The sequence below is a fragment of the Dermacentor albipictus genome, chromosome 1 (genome assembly GCF_038994185.2).
Source record: "Dermacentor albipictus isolate Rhodes 1998 colony chromosome 1, USDA_Dalb.pri_finalv2, whole genome shotgun sequence".
NCBI lineage: Eukaryota > Metazoa > Arthropoda > Arachnida > Ixodida > Ixodidae > Dermacentor > Dermacentor albipictus.
Window position 1 is genome coordinate 247,552,542 of NC_091821.1, and position 21,511 is coordinate 247,574,052.

General features: G+C 43.8%; 1 protein-coding gene across 1 annotated transcript in view; it reads right to left on the reverse strand.

Moving 5' to 3' along the window:
* Rrp5 (Ribosomal RNA Processing 5) overlaps positions 1-21,511 on the reverse strand; it is a 105,286-nt gene that overhangs the window by 54,649 nt on the left and 29,126 nt on the right. Inside the window, exons 11-18 of the mRNA XM_065429856.1 lie at positions 19,866-19,997; positions 19,219-19,263; positions 19,107-19,151; positions 9,316-9,504; positions 7,504-7,578; positions 7,329-7,424; positions 5,509-5,719; positions 351-476 (exon numbers count right to left, since the gene is read on the reverse strand). Of these exons, the coding sequence (XP_065285928.1) occupies positions 351-476; positions 5,509-5,719; positions 7,329-7,424; positions 7,504-7,578; positions 9,316-9,504; positions 19,107-19,151; positions 19,219-19,263; positions 19,866-19,997 (919 nt within the window). The remainder of the gene's footprint in view (positions 1-350; positions 477-5,508; positions 5,720-7,328; positions 7,425-7,503; positions 7,579-9,315; positions 9,505-19,106; positions 19,152-19,218; positions 19,264-19,865; positions 19,998-21,511) is intronic.

A 21,511-nucleotide genomic window follows, 5' to 3' on the forward strand; every position in this document is an offset into this window, starting at 1 on the left:
GCATGCGGCGGCTGTTGGAGCAGCGGCCCATCAATGAGTGGCTCGAATTTCTTGTTTTCTTTTCTTTTTTCTCTCTCTTTTTTTTTTCAAGGGTTTCACGTTTCACTACCTTTCACCTCGTACACCCAGCAGCCAGACTTCATCGTTAAAACCAATAAGACGGTGTTGTAGTAAGTGGATTATTTCACCATGGAAAACATACAAAAGTCGATGGTGCAGCAGCTTCTCATTGTAATAACCGAGATATTGTTAAAACCGGTATCGTTATAAGTGAGTTCGACTGTATGAACAAACACAGCATAAAATAAGTACTACAACGCAAGCAAAGTTTAAAAAACACACACACAAACCTGAGACAGTTTCAGCTGTGGCAGATAGTGCACTTTCCACAACCTTGCAATGGGCAAGCTGGTTCTCTTCATCCACATCTTGCACAGTCACTCTGATGATGCTTCCAATACTTGGAACTTGAGTTTCTGCAAAATGCATGCACCTAAAATTACAGTGTACAACAACCAAATTCTGCAATGGCGACGTTTGAGCAATTTAGCAGATTCTGTTAATGTCCAGAGTAGCACCCCTGCTCTCCACTTGTCTCTCCCAAATACTGTGTGTGCGCTCAGTGCTAGAAATTATTGCTTGCTTGTCACATGCTGAGGCCCTATTTCCCATGAGCCTTCCCTTATACTTTTTATGACTAGGTTTCCTCTATGCCTTGAAGAGAGGGAGGAGTGGTGTCAGAGAAGAATGCCCTGCTGAGCCTCGCTGCCCGACATCATTTTCTATCCTCCATTTCTACATGCTGTAGGAGTTGAGGAGGACGTCGGGATGAAACACTTGGGAGGTTTATTTACATTATATACAGTGAGAGTCAATTATCAGTCTTAGAGTCATTACGGGCTGGCAGCAGCTCGGACCCTGCGGCCCGTCGCAAGAAGTTTGAGAGAGATGAATCAAGGAATGCTCTAGGAATGCTCTCTGCTGCTCCCGGTCTGCGTCTTTTAAGCTCTTCGGTGTCAATAAGACACGTCACGTTTGGCCAATGGGAGAGCCCGCTCAGGTGATGCCATTTTCGGCCAATGGTAGGCGGCCGTGCGACGGAGTCACACCCGGCGAAGAGAGTCGCTGCTCGTGTGTTTGTCCGAGGGCTTTCTTCTCCCTGCGGTCTTGCCTTGCTGACTTGCAATGCGCCGTCACCATAGAGGGATGGGGGCGACGCCGCCAGGTTGTCACGGCGCATTACAGCCGTCTTGCTTCGGGACCCACTTTACCCGCCACAGTGGCAGGCTCTCACTTTACTTTCGGGAAGAGCCAAGCAGTGAATAGCACCACCGGCTGCACATGAAGCGGGGGCCACCAACTTTTTTTGCACGTGCCGCCCCTCAGGAATGTGGTATCTGTGCCTCTGCGCTCCTTAATTAGCTGTGGTGCGATTCGATGTGGTCTGGTGAACTCGAAGTAGGCTCAGGAAACGGTCCCGTATCTAACAATGCCTGCATATGGCATACCACATCAATGAACACGCCAAGCAACTTCCCATTTCCCCGATGCTGAGCTTCACAATAGCATCTCTATGGACACAGCAAGCAGAGAGCGATTTTGGCTGCCAAAACTACCAGCAACAATGCCGTGGCACTACAGCTTCGAGTGATCGAAGGGCGCAGAATGGATTGGTGACAACAAAAAGCACAACGGGAAGGAACAAACTCTCAAGTTACCAAGAAAGATGCATTCCCAGGTATTGAGGACAACTTGCCAGCCTATACCCACGTGAAGTGTCAATGCTCTCTGCATCTCATAGTGAATGGTGAATGTCGAGCTACTGCAGCAAAACGTGATTGTGATCCCTATTCAGGAAAAGTAATGATCGTAATGACATACAAATGGCATCGCATAGTCAGTTTAAGAGTTTAAGAGTAGCCCCTACTCTTAAAGCCTGCTACGGTTTGCCATGTTTTTCTAAGAAGTCTTTATGGAAGAAGGATCATCGTTGTAGATGCGGCTGCAGTGGCACCGAGGTCATTCAGCAATGCGCACGAGGGTCGTCAAAGAAATGATGTTAAAAGCCATGATGGTGTTCCCTAAACCATTGTGCAGACAGATTACGAAGCAGGTGTGGAGAGCGTGTTTGGTAGAGACGAGCTGCAGCGGTGGGATCTTCGTTAAGGGGGAAAGGAATTCCCGCTGGGTGCTGCCTTTCAACCTGTGCTGCTGCAGAAGACCAACGACCGATAATTGCTTGCCCAAGTGGATGATGACCGGTGACCACCGGCAGTGAACAGCTTGAAATGCATGCAAGGTTTGACGGAATGTTGTGTCATTCTCGTAGGGGCAGGAGGAAGCAGGCATGTACATGTACTTGTTTGTTCCTATAATTGTTGTGCGATTCCACAGGAGGGTGTGACGATTGACTAGGTGATTGATCATAGACCGAGCTTTTAAAAACGGGCGCTTGGGTTGAGACAAGGGCAGTTGTTTGAGTGCAACCTGGGCAGACACTTTGCTGCGAAATAAATGCTCTTCTCCACTAGACGCTGGCTCTTCCTTCGAGTTGCCAGTGTGGACTCAAGCCATCGAGGGGTGCCATCACAAACCACGCAGAACAATGGTATTCCATCCCTAACTTGTAGGTTGAAATTTATCAGTCTTTGCATGATGTTGTGTCTATAATGATGCTATATAAATCATAACGCAGCTTTAATCTCCCCCAGCAACCGCTTGCACCTTTCTTTCATAAGCTGCAAGTGAGCTACTTTGAGTGCTTTCCCACTACTTCCAGCATGGCAAGCAAGTATCACTCACGTGTCTTTTAGCACTCTTATTTATTTATTTATTTATTGATACTGTTGACCCTCGCTTGAGGGTCGTTACAGGGAGGGAATACGATGTACAACAATGTACAATTTTGCACAACATACAAAATTCATATATCATAATCATCAAGTTGGGTGCTCCAGACAAAAGATGTCGATAGAACGTTCGAACTTGTGCACGTCCGATTGCTCGACAACTTCAACAGGCAAACCATTCCAAATTTCGATCACATCAGGAAAAAAAGAAAAACGAAAAGCATCAACACGTGACTCGTAAGGCTTGATGGATCGTGTGTGGTTTGTTCTCGCGCTCCGTTTTCCCGGAGGCTGAATATATCTATTTGATTTAATCTTAAAGTGCCCTTGAATTATTTGAAATAAAAGCTTTAGTCTTGATTTTTTCCTTCGATTTTCAAGTGACTCGAGCCCACATGAGTTCAGCATTTCCGTCACTGAATCCCTTCTTCTGTATCTTGACGAAATTAAACGAGCGGCCATTCTTTGAATTCGTTCCAGTTTATCTTTTAGGACTTTTTGGTGCGGGCTCCAGACAACACAAGCGTACTCCAAGGATGGGCGGATGAATGTTTTGTAAGCTATCAGCTTGACATCTTTTGTTGCATGTTCCAATTTCTTCCGCAGAAAGTAAAGTTTTTGGGAAGCTGTCGAGCACACATTATTAATATGTTTATGCCACTGCAGATTATGTGCAATTGTAACACCTAAATACTTGAAGGTATCAACATTTTTTAGATTATTTTTTCCAATATTATAAGAAAATAGCTGCACAGTCTTCTTATTAGTTATATGCGTAAAAGTTGATTTTGTGTAATTAATTTCCATGTCCCATTTTTCGCACCAAAGATGCAAGGAATGAAGGACACGGTTTATTCTAATTTGGTCGGTAGCTTGTGTTATTCGAGAATAAATTAAACAGTCGTCTGCAAAAAGCTTCAATTCTACGGGAGATTCGGTAACCTCGTTAATATCATTAATATAAATTAGGAACAGTAATGGAGCTAAAACCGATCCTTGAGGAACGCCAGAAAGTACTTCTAGTGTAGAAGAAAAACAATCATCCACATGCACAACCTGCCTGCGATTGTTCAAATAGGCTTTAATCCACTTAAGAATGGTTTCGCTAATTCCTGCTCTGTATAACTTGAAAAGTAATTTACTGTGTGGAACCTTGTCAAATGCTTTTGCAAAATCTACGCAAATGACATCTATTTGTTCTTGGGCATCTATGGCTGAACTAAAATCATGTATCGTTTCTATGAGCTGTGTTATAGTAGATAGCCCTCTTCGGAATCCGTGCTGATATTGATAAAAGAACGCGTTATCCTCGAGGAAAGTTAGTATATGTTTACTTATGATATGTTCTAATAGTTTACAGCTGATACTTGTCAGGGAAATTGGGCGATAATTATTTGCGAGTAGTCGGTCGCCGTTTTTAAAAACAGGTGTTACGACTGCGCACCGCCAATCTTGTGGCAACGAGTTAGTGTGTAGGGACTTTGTAAAGATTATTGTCAAGAAAAATGATATCCACTCAGCGTATCGCTTTAAAAACTGGGTTGGAATCCCATCCGGCCCGCTAGCCTTTTTAGAATCCAAAAGTAACAATTGATTAAACACGCCGGCCTGAGTCACGACCAGGTCTTCCATCGAACATGAGAGGGAGGAAGGCGGGTACGCGTCAAAGTCGTCATTGCTTGGTTTAGAAAAAACAGACTGGAAAAAGTTATTGAAATGATCTGCTATTTTTGTTTTTTCTGTTACTATGTTGTCATGCTTATGCTTATCCATTTAGAGCACCAGAGCATTGCGATGTGGGCCTAAGGTTAGCAGGCACTGGATTACTCGCCTATGATCTGCGCTGGCTTTTCATTACACCGGTGCACTTGTTGTGCATGGCTTTAAGAACTACAGGATACTGAATGCTCCGGATGGCACAGATAAATACTGTTATGATAGACCTCTCAGGTGTGAGAAGCATTCAAACGGGCTTCTCCAAGTCAACATAATTGCCCTCTTCTCCGAAATCGACGCCACCTCGTTCTTTACGAGCTGACACAAAAGGATATAAGCAAAAATTGAACGTCAAGACGACGTCCCACTTTTACCCGAGCTGACACCAAGGATGGGCAAAAGGGAAAGACAGGCTCCGCTTTTACCTGAGCTTACACAAAAGAATAGAAGACAAAACCAGAGGACAAGACGACGTTACACTTTTTCCCGAGCTGACACCAAGGATGGACAAAAGGGAAAGACCGGCTCCGGTGGAAGACGGCGACGATGGCTAGACCACCAGAGGTTATTTAAGGTCGTGCTGGCCCACGTGTGAATAAGAACCGCTCGAGACTCAGATGAGAATCACCTCCATGAACCAATGAAGTGAATACAACTTTTCACACTTTTCTTTATCCTCACTATGCCCGGCTTCATCATCGTTTCCCGTTTCCTGAGGTGAAGACTCACCTCACCCAGTCTAATTATATCAGTACATCTGGGTGGAACTCTTCAGCAACACATCACTTGAGGAAACTGAGGGTGAATGAGCTGGCAGTGCGGCTTCAATAAAAAATACTGAGCGGTAAGTATTTGTTCACACATCCATATTAATAATGTTTTATGTAACATGATCATGCTCCTTGTACAAAAGTTTACAGAAAAATATGAAAAAGCTACTCACGCTCCAATCTTGAGAGAAGTTCCTCATCAGTAAGTTGTGCTGCGAGGCACTCCATGGTGCTACCGAAGTTTTTTTCACCACAACTCCTAATGCTTGTGCTTAACCAGACCTGCTGTTTTTCAGAATCCACTTTGGTCACCCTGGCTACCAGGCACTGGCCAATCACAAACCCTGACTTGGATGCATCACTAAGAAATTCATCTGCAACATCCTGCGTGACCACAGAGACAAAAGAAGAATGCAACCACAGGGCCATATTATGAAGGTTAAAGTGCCGAACCAATTTTACATCATTCTCCTTTTAGGTAATGAGTAATGACAGTGCCAATGTAATCAAGAAAGGCAAATATTGGTGGGGCCACATACCTATGACCTTTTAGGAAACAACATGGAGCTTGTGGAGGCATTTTGCATAAACAGTTTCTAAAGAAATACAGACACCATCCATGCAAATATCTTAAGATTCCAAATCATGCAGCAAGCAGCTAGATTACCTTTGATATACTTTAAACACTTTAATATATGCACTTTAATATATGCATCACAGTTGAGCATATATTCAAGTTTTCACAGCACAACCTTCATAAACTTTCCCCAATGTAACTTTTGGCAATCTATAAAGTACAGTAACAAATGATGTATGTACGAGACCCTAGGTTAAACACCTCAATTACTGTGAGTGAGCAGTCATACTACATTCCCAAGATTATGACAATGGCTTATAAGAACTGTTTGCATATTTTTACGTAAAATATGCACATATGAAGACATTGGACGATGCAGGGAAAAAGAGACCCTTTATTTGAGGTGAACCCATGTAGACCCATGCCCCTCTTCCCCCCCGAACACACACACACACACACACACACACACACACACACACAAAAGAAGGTGGGGCAGCTGCTCAGTGGCAAGTATTTCTGTTATGGACAGCGATCAGAATACATGACATCAGACAATCATACATCAAACAACTACATGCAGCTAACTTTTAAAGAGTGACATGGAGCACCCTACCACCTGCCTACTTACTAAAAACTGTAAACCTTGAGAAGCTGTGCTTACCATGCATTAGTTACAAACAGTCATGGGTTATTATAATGGATGGAAGAACTCATACCATAAATGCATTTGCAAATAAAAGAACAACAGCAAAAATAATCCAGCATAAAGAAACACACATGGAAATATTACTGAAGCAACTTTTTGCGCTACACTGTTATACGAAGAACAATAAAGAGACAGACACACATGCACACACATGTGTGACTGTCTCTTTTTTGTCCTTCGTATAACAGTATAGCGCGGTAAGCAGAAAGACGCCACACCAACTAACCCTAGTCGAAGCTTTATTGTACTGAAGCAAGCACATCCTCAAACTATCATAGTCTGCATAAAACATTATTAACATCAGCGCACTTCTGCAGATGTGATTAAAAATTAAACTAAATGCTGGCGGTCTTTTGACCTGGGCAACACCAAGTTAAAAACCCTACAAATCATACCAGGTAACTATGCTTATGATAAAAAGTGAGCATGTAGTCACAATCCTTGACATTTGCCAAACTGCAGCAAAATTAATTTCTAGATTTCTCAAAGCATATTTAGCGCCAGCAAACAAGGATGGAAGGGAGACGACAACACAATGCACTAACTTCAACAACTTGATTTTCAGGAAATACACCTATATAACCCATGCACAGTTGCGCCACCTTATCCAAATCTTACCCATCCAAAAAAGCCGTCTCCTTATCTTGCTTTCAGTTTACCAACACGCCCAACAAATGGCAATGCTGCTAGATTTCTCATATGCTACGTACCTTGAGTGGAACAAAGCCTCGAATGCCTGCAGGCAACTCCAGGAGCATACCATGCCTCACAAAGGCTAACAGGACACCAAACACAAGAGTACCTGGCTGAAACAAAAATTGCAGTTTAGTACACACAGTGCAGTGAATACTAACACACACGCACACAGTTTCTAGAAGTACCCACCTCCATATCTTCAAAGCAAGAAACAAGCAACTCCCTCTGAGCTGCATTCACAAGCGATGTTTTCCGTGACACCACCTGTAAGCTTTCAGTTAAGGAAACCTTAAATATAATAGCACAGCATTCAGGGAAAACACTCCGAAGGCGGGGCATGGAAATTTGAGACAATGTGCAAAAGGAAGACAAAGTGAAAACAGGAACCTGCTATCACCATGTTCTCGTTTTGCTCAGCAAAGCATTCATTCACGTTTGTCCAGTAACCTGTGTAATAAAAATAATGGCAACAAAATGTCTAAAAGAAACTCATGGGCTTACAGTGAAATGAAATATACCGTATTTACATGAATCTAATGCACACCTTTTTCCTGAAAAATAAGGGGGGGGGGGGGGGGGGGTCCAGAAATTGGCTAAGCGCTAAAACGGATATGAAACCAAAACTGTGTTCATGGCATTGGCAACAGCCTATCTTGTCATGGCACCATTGCCATGACAAGATGGCGGCAGTTTTTCTTGAAGGTTGCTGTGGGTTCACTTTATGCTCAACTACGATCACTTTCGGAGACACCATCACTTTCACGAGATTCTGCGCAACTTAGCATCAAATGCATTGGCATAGATGGTCGCCAGCATTTCTGGCACAGTGCCAAGCTTGCTATCTGCACAGAGTGCCAGGAACGTTCTCGGCCGCATATTACGACAAGTCCGATGCAAAGTCACGTAAAATCTAGTGAAAGTGATAACAGTGTCTCTAAAAGTGATTGCTCAAGAGTACCACTTTGTGTGCTTGGCATACGCCACCAATGATGTACAAATGGTGATAACGATGCACCACTTTCATCACGAAAGCTCATTTAATCTTCTGTGAAGATAAATTCTGCATGTCTCGTTTTTCTGATCGTGAATGTGGGGGCATGCTACGTATATTTTTCTTTTATAAATCAGGCGCACATTACATTCAGGTGCATGTTAAATTTAGGTATAGTGTTAGTTTCTCACTTTAGGCCCGCTAAAGTTGGCTGCACATTCAATTCGAGAGTGCGTTAGAATCATGCCAAATATGGTATATATATAAATAATAGCCACCCCTCCCTGTGACGCGTGTTTAAAAAGTTACAAAATTGTAAACCACACTTCTAAAAGCTTGACTTAAAGGGCCCTTATACAGCCCCCCCCCCTTCTCCCCCCCCCCCCCCATCAGAAGCTTTCGTTATACACTGGAAGTTGTATAATGTTGCCCCACTCTACCCCATGGTGGCGTCCGAGTGACAAATAGTAGGAGGGCATTCCAATACACTAGAATATCAATAAAGGGAAGAAGGGTGATTTACTAATGTAGCTCAAGTTATTTGTCTCTATAGCGTCCGTTTAACCGAGTAAATTCAAAAGGAATGCAGTCTGATGGAAAGAGTTAAGAAAGTACACGCCAACTATTGTAATCTTCCCAGGACCCTAGAGTGGAGGTACTATAATGAAAAATTAACTTGCTTATCAAAGTATATTAAGACACAAATGACAAGTATCATATTTCAATTAGTTATCACTTCAATATTTTTTATCAGTATCATGGTACAATGGTAGTATCTTTACCCAGCCCTGGTTGTTAGCACCAATACTGCAAGGCAATACTCAAGTTGCGAGAGAGAGAAAGCAAGAAACACTTCGAGTGTCCGTTATTCATGGGCTCTATTCAATGAAGTGCTGAGTAAAGAGACTCAACACAGCAGCCACTACAAAACACTTGTGTCAACACAACCAATCGAAGAGGACAAGAAAGATAAAAGCATTTGTAAAATAGTTTCAAACAAGCAAGGATACAAGGTTCCCTGAGGAGTTGAAAATAACAAGGTTGGTGAGATTGGTCCCTTCTGCAAGCAGTCGATGAAGATGTGCACAGTGAGGCTCAAAATCTGACAGGTGCTCCCTGGGAAGAGATGCGCATTCTCCTGAGCGAAGTTGCACAGTGAAGCCATCTTTTACCCTTGCTTTAATGCTGCCAGACACAACCTGCAAAAACAAAAGGGCTTACACTGCACATCAATGACAAGGGAGAAATTGAGATGTAGTAAAACAAGGATTCTTGAACGATGTGTTCTTTACTATAAAATTTCTGCATGGGGCAATTGTATTATATGTGACGTATATTGTTGCAGAGGACATTCCCTTCTTGGAAGGTTTAAAGGATGAGGCTAGTCAATGTCTCAATTTTTTTTTTTTAATACAAGGTACAATTTAGGTCAAACTAACCTTCATAAATGAAAATAATGACATTTCTTAAACACTGCAGTTAGTTTAGATGCCATGCTCAGCTTATGCCCATTATTCCATAGTCCAATGAAGAATACAGATAAACCAAGATATAATAAACCTCAATATAACAAAATTCTCAACATAACAAGGTCTTGAACCTTTCATAACTTCTTGTCTATAGAATTCCATGTACAGTCAAACCTCACTATAACGGAAATTGATAAAACCAAATAACAGATATAACGATGTAAGTGAACCTCCCCTTGAAATCCCCATAAAGATTAATATTGCAGAACACACAACAATGAATATAACAAAGCAATTTTGCCGCCCCCTTCAACTTTGTTATAACGAGATGTTACTGTGTTTTAAACCTGAACACAACGAAGTGTGTTTATACACAATTTCAATATAACTAAACTTAAGTGCCGCCACAAAGGTAAAACAGAGGCAATAAAAAGAAGCTGCCATGGATGCAGATGGTTGTTGAATTACATGAGGCTCCTTGCAACACACCTCTCAAATCACACGCCTCACAACAGAGAGCAGCAGCCGCCGAAGTGGAGCAACAACTCCCTCTTGCCGCCGTGTTTCGCATAAAGTCAAAAGCACGATAATAGAGAGGTTTAGTGTCTCTGGTATTCCGGTAAATGTAGGGGGACAGGATGCTCTGCCGGATGGGCGGAGGCATAAACATGAGAAGCCTGCAGAGTGCAGCCACTTGGTGGCACAGAGCTCGACCAGAAAAACACAAAGCTAGTAGAGCAGTAACCAAGCATACTCTACTTTGCTCCGAGTGTAAATTTTCGACAACAGCGTAACCTTACACTTGGTTATAGCCATATTAGCTCTGTGTTAGGCTGGTTGAGATCTGCGCCACCAGGTGGCTGCAACGTGCAGGCCCCTCACATTTACGCCTCTGCTCACCCAGCAAGACTCCCCGCCCGCCTGTGTTAACCAGAATACCGGACACGCTAAATCTCTCTAATATCCTATCGCGCCCCATGCACCATATGCTGTGGCTGCCAGGGAAAGCTTGCGAGGGTGAGCCGAGAAGGATGGTGGATTGATGCGCACAGTGTTCCCATGCGAGCAAGGGGAGGGGGGCATGTGAGCGCACCTCTCTTCCTCTAGCAGGGTCATGGCTGCGCATGTCTGTCAGAGCGCCCCATCTTGGAGGTAATCTGATGTACAGGGAAGTACTGGGCTCACCGCGTTAGAGAAAGGAAATGCGGACAAGACAGATGATTATTGTTGTGTGGCAAAAGGGTGGAATCTTGCTTAAAGGGCCCCTGAAATGGTTCGGACAAATTTTGTAGACACGTAGGGTACAGCTAAAGTTAATCATTCGCACCACAATTTGTGTGAAACGTCTCAAATTAAGGGGGCACATGGGTTGTGGAGATTATTTACTGCATCTTATGGCCAAATCTGATGAAAATAAACAAGCTTACTTAGTTTTTCGTGCTGATTTGAAATATGCAATCATTTTTCTTGTAGGTCCATCAGTTAAGGAGATTGACAATGCTGCCACTCTATTGTTTCCGGAGACAATGGAAAAAAAAAGAATGCTCGGCAGAAAGTGAATATTATTGCATAGCTAGATACTATAATGTGCAATAACTGCAATGCTGCAAAAAGTTTTCAAATGAAATTCTAATTAGCCATTCTGCAGGTGATCAAAATTCTTTCCTTGTCCTAAGGCTACCACACCAAAAGAAAATTAATAAAATGGAAATATACATGTGCACAAATTTGAAATTCTGCTCTCAGCACTTTGTAATATGCAGATTAGGCTTTCTGCCAAAGAAAAAATTATTGCTCTAGCTGTTCTAGATCATGAGATGTCATTCTGACAGTCTGGTGAAGTGGCCCAAAAACATGTTTTGAGAAAAGTGAGAAAACATGCAAAACCCTATTTTATTTACAAATTTACAACTGGAACAGCTCAGTAGGCACCTGGCATGTAGTCCTGCTGACTCCCAGCACTTGTGTGCTGCTTTTTGAGGGACTGGCGCAAGTTTTCTGATGCTTTGCGCTTCTTGGCTGATACTGCCATTCGACGTCCATCTTTCTTGGCCATAGGGTGCTACTTTGCTGGCTTGGATTTAGACGTAGTTCTTTCATTATGTTCTTTGAGGCCCTTGCATTGCCTGCATTGAACTTTATTACTGCCTCTTCCACAGCAGCCTCCACCATGAACAAAGAAGCGTGCCGGTCTTTTGGCATCAGTGCCCATCAAATGCAAGCTTTTGTTGTTATTTTGCGTTTTACCACGCTGGCAACGTTGCAGCAGTTTCTTGTCTGAAAGACGTTCATATATGGGACGTAAAGCCCAACACACATGAGGAGGAAGCTTTCGAGGATGTTTTGGAACCGGCTCACCCTTGGCCACTGCAGCATTTTGTTTGCACCAAGTGTTTGGGCCTGATGGACAAAGAGTGTGATTAGCCACATCATCATTTGATGTAATGTGATGATATGTGGTCATCACTGTATTTTGAATGGCATCTACATCTCCTTTGCGGGTCTTAGTATGAGGTTAACTTGGAGATCAAGTCTGCTGTCAAGTGGCCCTTTCCGCCAAGACTCTCATGTCCAGGGCCTCTGTGTTTTGCCACCAAGTTGCGCAAAGCCGTCCCCATGCGCTTTTGCACATGATTCACGCAGTCCTCTTTTTCAATTGCGATATACCCATACACTTCATCATCTTGTAAAGCGAGAAACTGCGGCTGTCCACGTCACAAAGTACCGTTGTATATCGCAGATTGTGCCGCTCCAATGATCGTCTGAAAAGGATGAGGGCAGCTTTCACCTCCACCTCCCCAGCTTTGTTATTAGTGTTGTTCTGATACTTGTGGCCATCCTTTCAGGCTCCATAGGAAGGGTCACTCTCCATAGGCCCCCGACTCGCACCCAGCAGAGAAATTGCTCAATACAACAAAGTTGAGCACAAGTCCACTGAACAACTCGATAACAGTGCCGACGCCGATATGGGATGTATGACCACGGCTCATCCATGACCCGTCATACGACACCGCGATGTTCCCAGTATGACCCACGTTCAGTTCGGTGTAAAGTTCCCGAACCGACCGCGCGGTCATTCATCACATTACACGCCACGCGATCGGCGCTTGCGTTGATTTCGTCTTTAGGTAGCTCTGCCACGTTTTCGTGTAAAGAGCCCGATGGCTGATGCCCATAAACAAGAAAATGTCATTGAACGCAGTCTGTCGGTTCCCCATTGCCTACATGGCACACGTAGCCAAAACGTTCACAGCAAAGGGTTTCATTCATTCAGCACTGTGAACGCGCAGTGAGCTCCACACCAACGCAATCTCCACAGTTTGTGCACATAAAACGCAGCTTCACAGCGAGTCCGTATTCCCGTTCGTCTCGGACGATTTCTAAGGTACCATTGCAGATACTGCAGTTTGCGAACGTTAATAAAGTGTTCACGGCCCTCAAGTCCACAATCGCAAATGTAGTCCCATCAGGCAGGCTAAGTGCATCGTCAGTATTGTCACCCACGAACTCGCGTTTCCTCTCCGTCGCTGGAGTGGAAGACAACTCTGATGAAGAGTTGCTTTGCTTTGGCTTTCACTTCCTCCTCCTCCAGCTCGGCGGGCTGCCGGTAGATCATATCTTGCCATACGCGAGCGTTGATCGAAGGGTTCGCAGCAGACGGACTTGTCACAGTATCCGCAGCAGCCGATACGGTCATTAGGCCTGCCGCTGCTGCATCGACGATTTCGGCATCGGACGCTGGGGTTGTGGCGTCCTGGACGTTTTGCAGTGTCGAGCAGCATTTTTTGAAGTTTTTGATGAGTGTCCGTCGCACTTTTTTCACATAAAACTTGTGCGGCGTCCGAAATTTGAGCTCCGTTTCAGACATCGCGTCCTGCTTTCTCACTGACACTGGGGCAAGATGGCACACCTCAATGCGCGGCTCCAAGCGTGAAGCAGACGATAGCCATGCAGTTCCGCCAATCGGGAGGCAAGGTCAAGTCACATGCCCCGAGTGACAAATAGTAGGAAAGCATTCCAGTACCTTCCTTTGCCGCGCATTTTCTAAGTGGCCAATGGCTGAATGGGGCCCGTTCTGGTGGGAATTTGAAGGGAAAAGTCGGCTCTTTCAAATGAGACCAAGATGTCCGTGCTAGCACACGTGGAAGAGCAGGCGCGCGTTTCGGAAAATGTGCCGTTTCAGCGCGTTTCGCCTGAAATTCAGCTAGTACATATCATATAAGGCGTCACTGCAGCTAAAATATTCATGTTATCGGTATGAAATTAACAACGAAGATGCAATAATAGCTGTGCATTCCAAAAATGCAATAAAAAAAATCTAGTTTTTTGCGATTTTTGGTTGCCACAACCCGTGTCCTCCCTTAAAGGGACACTAAAAGTTACTATGAAGTCAAGTTAAAGTGATAAAGCAATGCTCTAGAACGTCTAAGGCGTCAATATAATCGTGAACAGAGCTTTAGTAACCGAGAAATTGAGGTTAATGCGTGACACGATTTGAGACCTCCCAGCGACGTTCCGGTACTAGCCCAATGACGAAGGCACTCCTCATCATAATTTACGTCACTAGTACTCAACTACTCGTATTAAAAAGATCATTTCATTAGGTTATAAGACGGAAGAAAATGCTACTTGTCTACTTTTGTTCGATTCTAAGAAAAAATAACATCTTGAGGTTACCCTTCAGTAGTATGGGTGGTCGAAAGGTTTCGTTTTCGCTCGACTCTGGACGCTTTGGAGTTTCAGTTGTTTCGTTATCGCGTCGTGCTGTGCTGGCTCTGCTCGCTCACGAAACTTGCATTTGGAACAAGCAGCGAGAGTGCCACATCCATGTGATGTCGTGTGATGCGCAAACGGTCCGCGGAACTTGGCCGAAAGCAGTTGCAGCGGCGAATCCAACGTTACTTATCACTGTGTGCCAACGAGTGAACCTCTCCGTTCGAAGTGGTTAAGTACCGTACCTCTGCCACAGCACGTTGGCAAAGAGCCGAAAAATCACACAGTGTGCTCGCTGCACTTTCGTCCAGAGGATTAGGAGTTCAACGCCAACTTACTGAAGTCGTGTGGAGTGCCTTTCAAAGCAATGCTTTCCCGTAGCACTGTTCCGTCGGTCTTGCCTGCATTCTCCGAAGCGCAAGAACAACTGCAGGTCGAAGATGGGGCGGTGAGTGTGGCATTTGGTTTTCACGAAGGAAAAGCTACAAGTGTGCGAATATGTACAGCCATGACATACAGTTGCCGTCGTAGTACGCAGCGACGCCGGCAGCGCCAGTCCTCAGCAGCAGATCACATTCATCAGTGCTTAAATCGCTGAAGTCGAGCCCAGCATCGCGAGCCAATGTGTCGTGGTCAGGGTCCTCCATTGCAACAAGCTACACAATTGGTGTAATAAAATAAAGAACCAGCTTATCGTTGCGTGCTTTCCCTTCCGCTAACCACCACAGTTTTGCTTTCGCGCTGCTGTCAGCTCTGTCCTGGCTCTGTTTCTGGCCACGCATTTGCGTTTTGTGCAGAAAAGCCATAGCGCCGTGTGCGGGCGCCGTTTTACTCACCGACGATGGAACGTCACTATGAGACCATGACGTCACGACTCCTCAATCAGAGGGTGAGCAATTTGAACACCGCTAGAAGCACGCGGATGCTTCAGAACGCATACTCTATTAAAATAAGTCTCTTCTTCGCACTAAACAAGCGTTTCGAGGTTTCTGGGATGGCATTTGAACAGTCCACGCTGACTTAATATTAACCTTTAGTGTCCCTTTAAGAGAGCTACGGACCATTACAAGTTACCTTCCTCCATAGTCATGCATTTTCTCCTCAACTTGTTCGCCGAGTGATCGGGGCTAAGCTCCGCCTTCACTGGCTCTGCGTCATGATGGCACATCGTGTCGTCGACTTCCGGTTCTCAAGGAGCAAGCGCGCAAAGCCTCTCCAAACTCTCCGCTAGCTGTGCAGTCGAGCCCAAGTGAGAGCTATCAAAGCAGCATGCGTTGCAAGCATTCTGTAGCAGCACCGAACGTGTCTGGTATTCCGGTAACCACAGGCTAGCCGGGCGTTTCGACGGAACGGTGGAGGCATAAACTCAAGCTGATGAAGGAACTTTAGCGTAGACGTACGTGAGTTGCCTGATCGGTCTCTACGGTCCAGTCACCCATTGGCGCAGAGCTTAACCAGCCAAACAAAGAGCTAATATTGCTCTAACCAAGTGTAAAACATTTTAAACATTTACAAAAACAACATGTTAATGATTACACTCCTGTGAAAAATTTACACCAGCAGCAAAGAAGAATACATATTGTTACTGCTACTATGTGTGGTTTAGCTCTGTGCCACCAGGTGGCTGCACTGTGCAGACCATTCACACTTGCGCTTCTGCTCATCCCGTGAAACGACACACAAAGGGACACAGCCAGGCCCTGTCCCTTTGTGCTTGCATTTACTCTAATACCGGCCTCGCGAAATGCTATTGCGTTAGTAATCTTCCGGTGTAAAGTGACAGTCGCAAACGCACAAATCCTGGCGCCATTCGGATAGCGGAAGTCCGATGCGGTGCAGCCAGTCCGCTCGTCTGATGCCTTGCAGAGGGACACAATGTCGCAACTTCAAATATTGCCAGTTGCTACGTTTGCAGTCTACAACGCAACAAAGCCGAATCCTAGTGCTCGCGAAAAGACTGAGACCGACTCTGACCGCGGAGCTCTCGTCAAAATGGAGCATGCTGTTACACAAGCAGACGACGCTTGCTGTGTACCGGAAGTGCTTAAATGTAGAGAGAAATTGTTCTTGTGCACTCTATTTCTGTTACTTTCTTTTTATAGAAACAAATTAACTAACATTCCAACTATTACGAACATCATTTGCTCACCATAAGGGTGGAAAAAGCATCGATGACGTGCCCTGGGCAGCCAATCGGATGGCTCGCCCACCTGACGTCAATTGGGTGATTTACGTCATGTGGGTAGGGGCGGCGGAAAATTCTGCCGAGCAGTACGCTGCAATCGACAGCAACGTACATATTTAAAACCTTATAATAAATTACATGCTTTATGCAGAGCACTTAGATGTGTCAATTAATGATCAGAAGGACCTACTCTAATGACTCAATATGTTTGTAAAAAATCATCAAAATTGTTTCAGGGTGCCTTTAAGAGTGTGGGGATAGACAGGCCTGCCCACCGAACCCGCTGCAGCACCTGCCTCCCTAATATCTAGTTCGTTCGCAGTGCCCTCAGTCTACTTTTTATTGTTTTGTTCTTCAGCTAGAGAGCACCGCGCCGCTTGGCCCGCTCAATCATATTAGAATACACTCTAAATACAGCTGCCCCGCTCCTCCAACAGCAGCGATGACAGCCAGGAGTGGCCGCGCACACGCCAGCAACTTGCCGGAAGCACCAAAAAGTCCAGCGTTATAAGTAGAAAATTATGAGAAACTGCAAGGGAGGTGCCATCGTGCGGGGTGCGAAATGTGAACGACGGCACTTTTTTTTTTTTTTTTTTTTAAGAATGAATCTGCACGCCGTTTGTGGCCACTGCTGGAGCACATATGCCGAAGCCATTCTGGAGCAACATGGCGCAATTTCAGTCAGTTTTTTGTGTTTGGCGCAGGAATTTTCATTTGTATCAAAATGGTGCAATTGGCACAGGAGTCCCACCCCATGCATGAAACCATATCTTTGATGATCGACTCTCAAGCTCAACAAAATTAATTTTAATTCTCAATGAAATGTTTTTTCCCAGATGCCAGATAATTCAGAATACTTTACAGCCACTTTCACGTAAGAAAAATTTGTCGCCAACTGTTTAGCATAATAGGTAAAATTTCAATACAATGAAATTTCTCTCTAACGAATTAAAGTGCCAATTTTACCAACTTTGTCATATTAAGGTAATAGTGTACCTTTAATTAGCTCTATAATTATTTTGACCCATAACAAAAATAATTCATAAATAAAGCTTGAAAAATTGAACAAGACTGTGTATTTTCATTGAATTTGGTTTAAAAGAAAGAAAGAGTAAGCCTAATTGCCATGTCCCCCTTAACTGTATATAGATGGAACTCTGCCAATCTGCAGGCTGTAGCTTGAACAATGAGCCAAAACAATTACTTGATAGGCAACAAGGCTAACAAATCGACCTATTTAAGGAGGCAACTCACAGAATCAAGTAAGCTTACATAAAATCTAGGCCAATAATGCCAGGGATACTGCATTCAGACACTCGTGATCCTCCCTTGTATGCATATACTATTGACCCTGCTATCATAACAAACCTAAACTGATGGATGAGTGTGTGTTGTGTTAGAAGTTGTACTCGCATCTGCGTTACACACTCATTATTACTCAGGTGCAAGCATGCCACATTAGAGCACCTCACCCTAACAATAAAAAGTCAGGAATGCATGAAACATGCTTAAATGGCCATGGTGCAAGGCAAACCCCCACGGAATATGAATAAACTCTGTATAGTAGGCACTAGACTTAGAAATGCTACTTACGCACAGCATACATGCAAGAATAATAAAGCAGCAGTATTCAGGGACTCATATGCGTATTTCAAAATTGTGGAGGCCACACTCATGTAGAAATTGAAGTAATAGTTTTGAGAACTTTTCAATGAGCCAACACATACAACTCTGATGAGTTTATAGGTTGGCAGCTTTTGGAATTCTTTCTTGAGTATCCCTTGTTCATGGGCAGATCCACAAGAGGTGGTGAATGTTTGCTGTAAATGATAGAGCAACAAACTAAAAACAGCTCACAGGGTCTTCAGGTGTTGAACCCCGAGCCAGGTAGCGGAATGTATAAGGGCCACCCCAGCCTGTAGTCTCTATAGAGACACTTCCTCCACACGAGAAAGATAACAGGGAGAGGAACAAGCAGATGAACAGATTAAGTATATGTGTCCTGATGGGATCTGATTTGGGGGCTGAAAGTATAGAAGGGGAGTCTGAAGGAAGACGATCAGATGGGATCTCTGGTGTGGAAGCTAAGTGTGCATTTCTGTTGGCAAGGTCATTATGCCAGTTCTGACCATGTTCCTGAGCCCAGTATAACATTGATGATAGGGTTCCACGTCCCACAATCACACCTCGGCAATAAGAAACACTGTAGTAGAGGGCTACAGATCAGTAATTATGTTAAACTGGTTCTTCAGTGTACAACAAAATTCGAGTAGTATGCAGACGTATTTTGACTTCGAGTAACATAAGTGCGTCGGTCACTATTACAACAAAGAATAAAACCTGCCACATCCCGCTCAGTGGCAGGACAAAATAGCCACTGAAACATGATGATGGGCATGAGACAGACAGAGAATGATCCTGACGAGCTACTTACAGTTCCCACCTCCATGGCACCAGGCTTCAAGGAGTTTGTTATTGCCTGGAAAAAAAATGAAACCATGCTTGAGTTATGACCACAACAAGTGCTTTTGACATTAAGCATTTACCTCGGCAGGCATGTTTTCTTCTTCTTGTTCTCCTTTTGGTGCCAGCTGAAGAATTAATTTAATAATATCAGTATACAAATTCACAAAAACATTCACATGTCATAAAAAATTTAACATTTCACTTACCATTCACACAACATATGCAAAACACAAAAGCTCATTCTAGCTTCAAAAAGATAGCCATGAACAAGCATTTACATTATACGCTCAAGGAACACTTTGTACTATATGTATGCAGCAGTAATAACTTGGTTTTTACCACCTCAAAAACTCATTTTCCAAACATAATGCTTTTAACAAATGTCAAAGGTAACATTACATTCTTACCCAAACATTGATGAATGAAGTGATGAAACATTGAATGATAAAAGTTCTAAGTTCATATGCACATGCTGCAGTGTCCACAGCTTGAAATACAGCAGTAAACAAGATAATTTTTCCTTTCCAAGGTGAGCGTTAGCAATGAGTAAATACAACGGAAATACATGCTGCCTATAGCCACCAGAAATTTGCAAATAATAAAACATCCCTGATGAATTGAGTTCCCACTACTACCAGATACATTACTAAAATAAAAAAAAAAGAAAACAAACCCAAATGTTCAAGTTAAATAAACATGAAAAATAAGCCAAGCAGTATAAACTTACCTTTAGTGACAGTGTCAAACGTTCTTCTGAAGTTTGGCAGTCAACTACACGACAAGTAACAACCTTGCCTTCGGGGTAATTTGCATTTATGCTGTGGCCAGGACGGGGCATTTCTCGAGAAGGCACCCAGCCCTGTAGAATTAAGTGCTCATTTAACACAACTTCGAAAGAATACAACAAAAGGTGACTAAATAAATTTGAAGGAATACTACATCTTTCTTTGTAAGAAGAGCTTAGCAAAGGAATCAATGGCAAGAGTAACAGAAACGTCTTCAAAAATTACACAAGACAAAAGTAAGGGCAGAAGGAAACCAAGAAACTATAGCATCTAGAACACTGTCATCAGGTTAACTCATTACAGTGTGGTTATCTGCAATCAGGTAATCAACTACTTTTCCAGTTCTTCACAAATGCTTTAGCTTTGTCAATAGCACCACTATCACAAGCTGCAACACCCTAGCCACATTTAATACATACAAAAATACATGAGTGCAGTGTATTCCTGGCTGAGTTCACCTCACATGCAACGAAGTAAGCAACTCAGAACATCACCATTTCATGTATAAGTACTGATATAGTACATTTACTCTGTTTGACCTTTACAAGCCAGACTATAGTGGATTTAATAAAGAACAGCCAGCATGTAACTGACTTTCTGCATCCAATTCACTGCTGATATAGCCTTGCACCGCACAGACGATGCCTTCATCCATGTACAACTACAGGATGTTGGCTTCATCGTCCACATATCAGCAATATCTTAACTGATGACAACGCACTAGACTGCTTCAACAATGAGCTGCTATAAATACACGGGTGAGTCTTCATTGCTTCTGAGCTCCACAGTTACACTCTCAAGCTCCATGTAAGAATCCATCCTCGCCAAAACATTTTTTTATGCATTGTGCAGTAACCTCCACCCAAGCCACCTTTATCATTTAACCAGCTGTGAACAACAACACCCGTAATGTGATGTAAACAGCCATTTCGCGCAGTTGAGAAGTGCTTTTGTGTTCACACCCAGGCATACACTGCTGAGGAACACACTAAACAGTGGGCATGCAAGGAGAGTGGTGCCTTCTTGGGACACTGACAGGTACAGTAGAACCTAACTGATACATTCCCATTACGTATGTTTTCTCGGTGCAAACGTTCACAATCGAGAACACATAAAATGACCTAATAGAGTTATGCTCATTTTTTACTGGTTCATACATTCCCAGAAAACACGATTTTTCGGTAACGTTCAGTACATCGCCAAACTGCGATCGTATGATACATCCGCTACATCGCATGTACACAAGAAAATGCGCGAGGCCCGGGCAATCGATAACGGTATATTACTGCCCGCCGCGGCAGCTTCACTACAACACTTGCCCGCCCGTCTCACGTGAAAACTACGGCACGCACCCAGTTTCTCATTTCAGTACCAGCAAATCTCCAGGCTCGTCGCATGCGGCATTCACAGCTATCACCACCAATCATATTGCGATAAGTATCGCCTATCCGTTTCACAACACGTGGTGCCATAGGAAGCGTAGCGCACGCTTTTAATAGGTGATAACCGAAACGCGCCACCGTTCCCTGTTGCAGACTGCAATTGTATGCGTTTTCTGGCTGTTAGACCCCATGTGAAGAAGAAAACG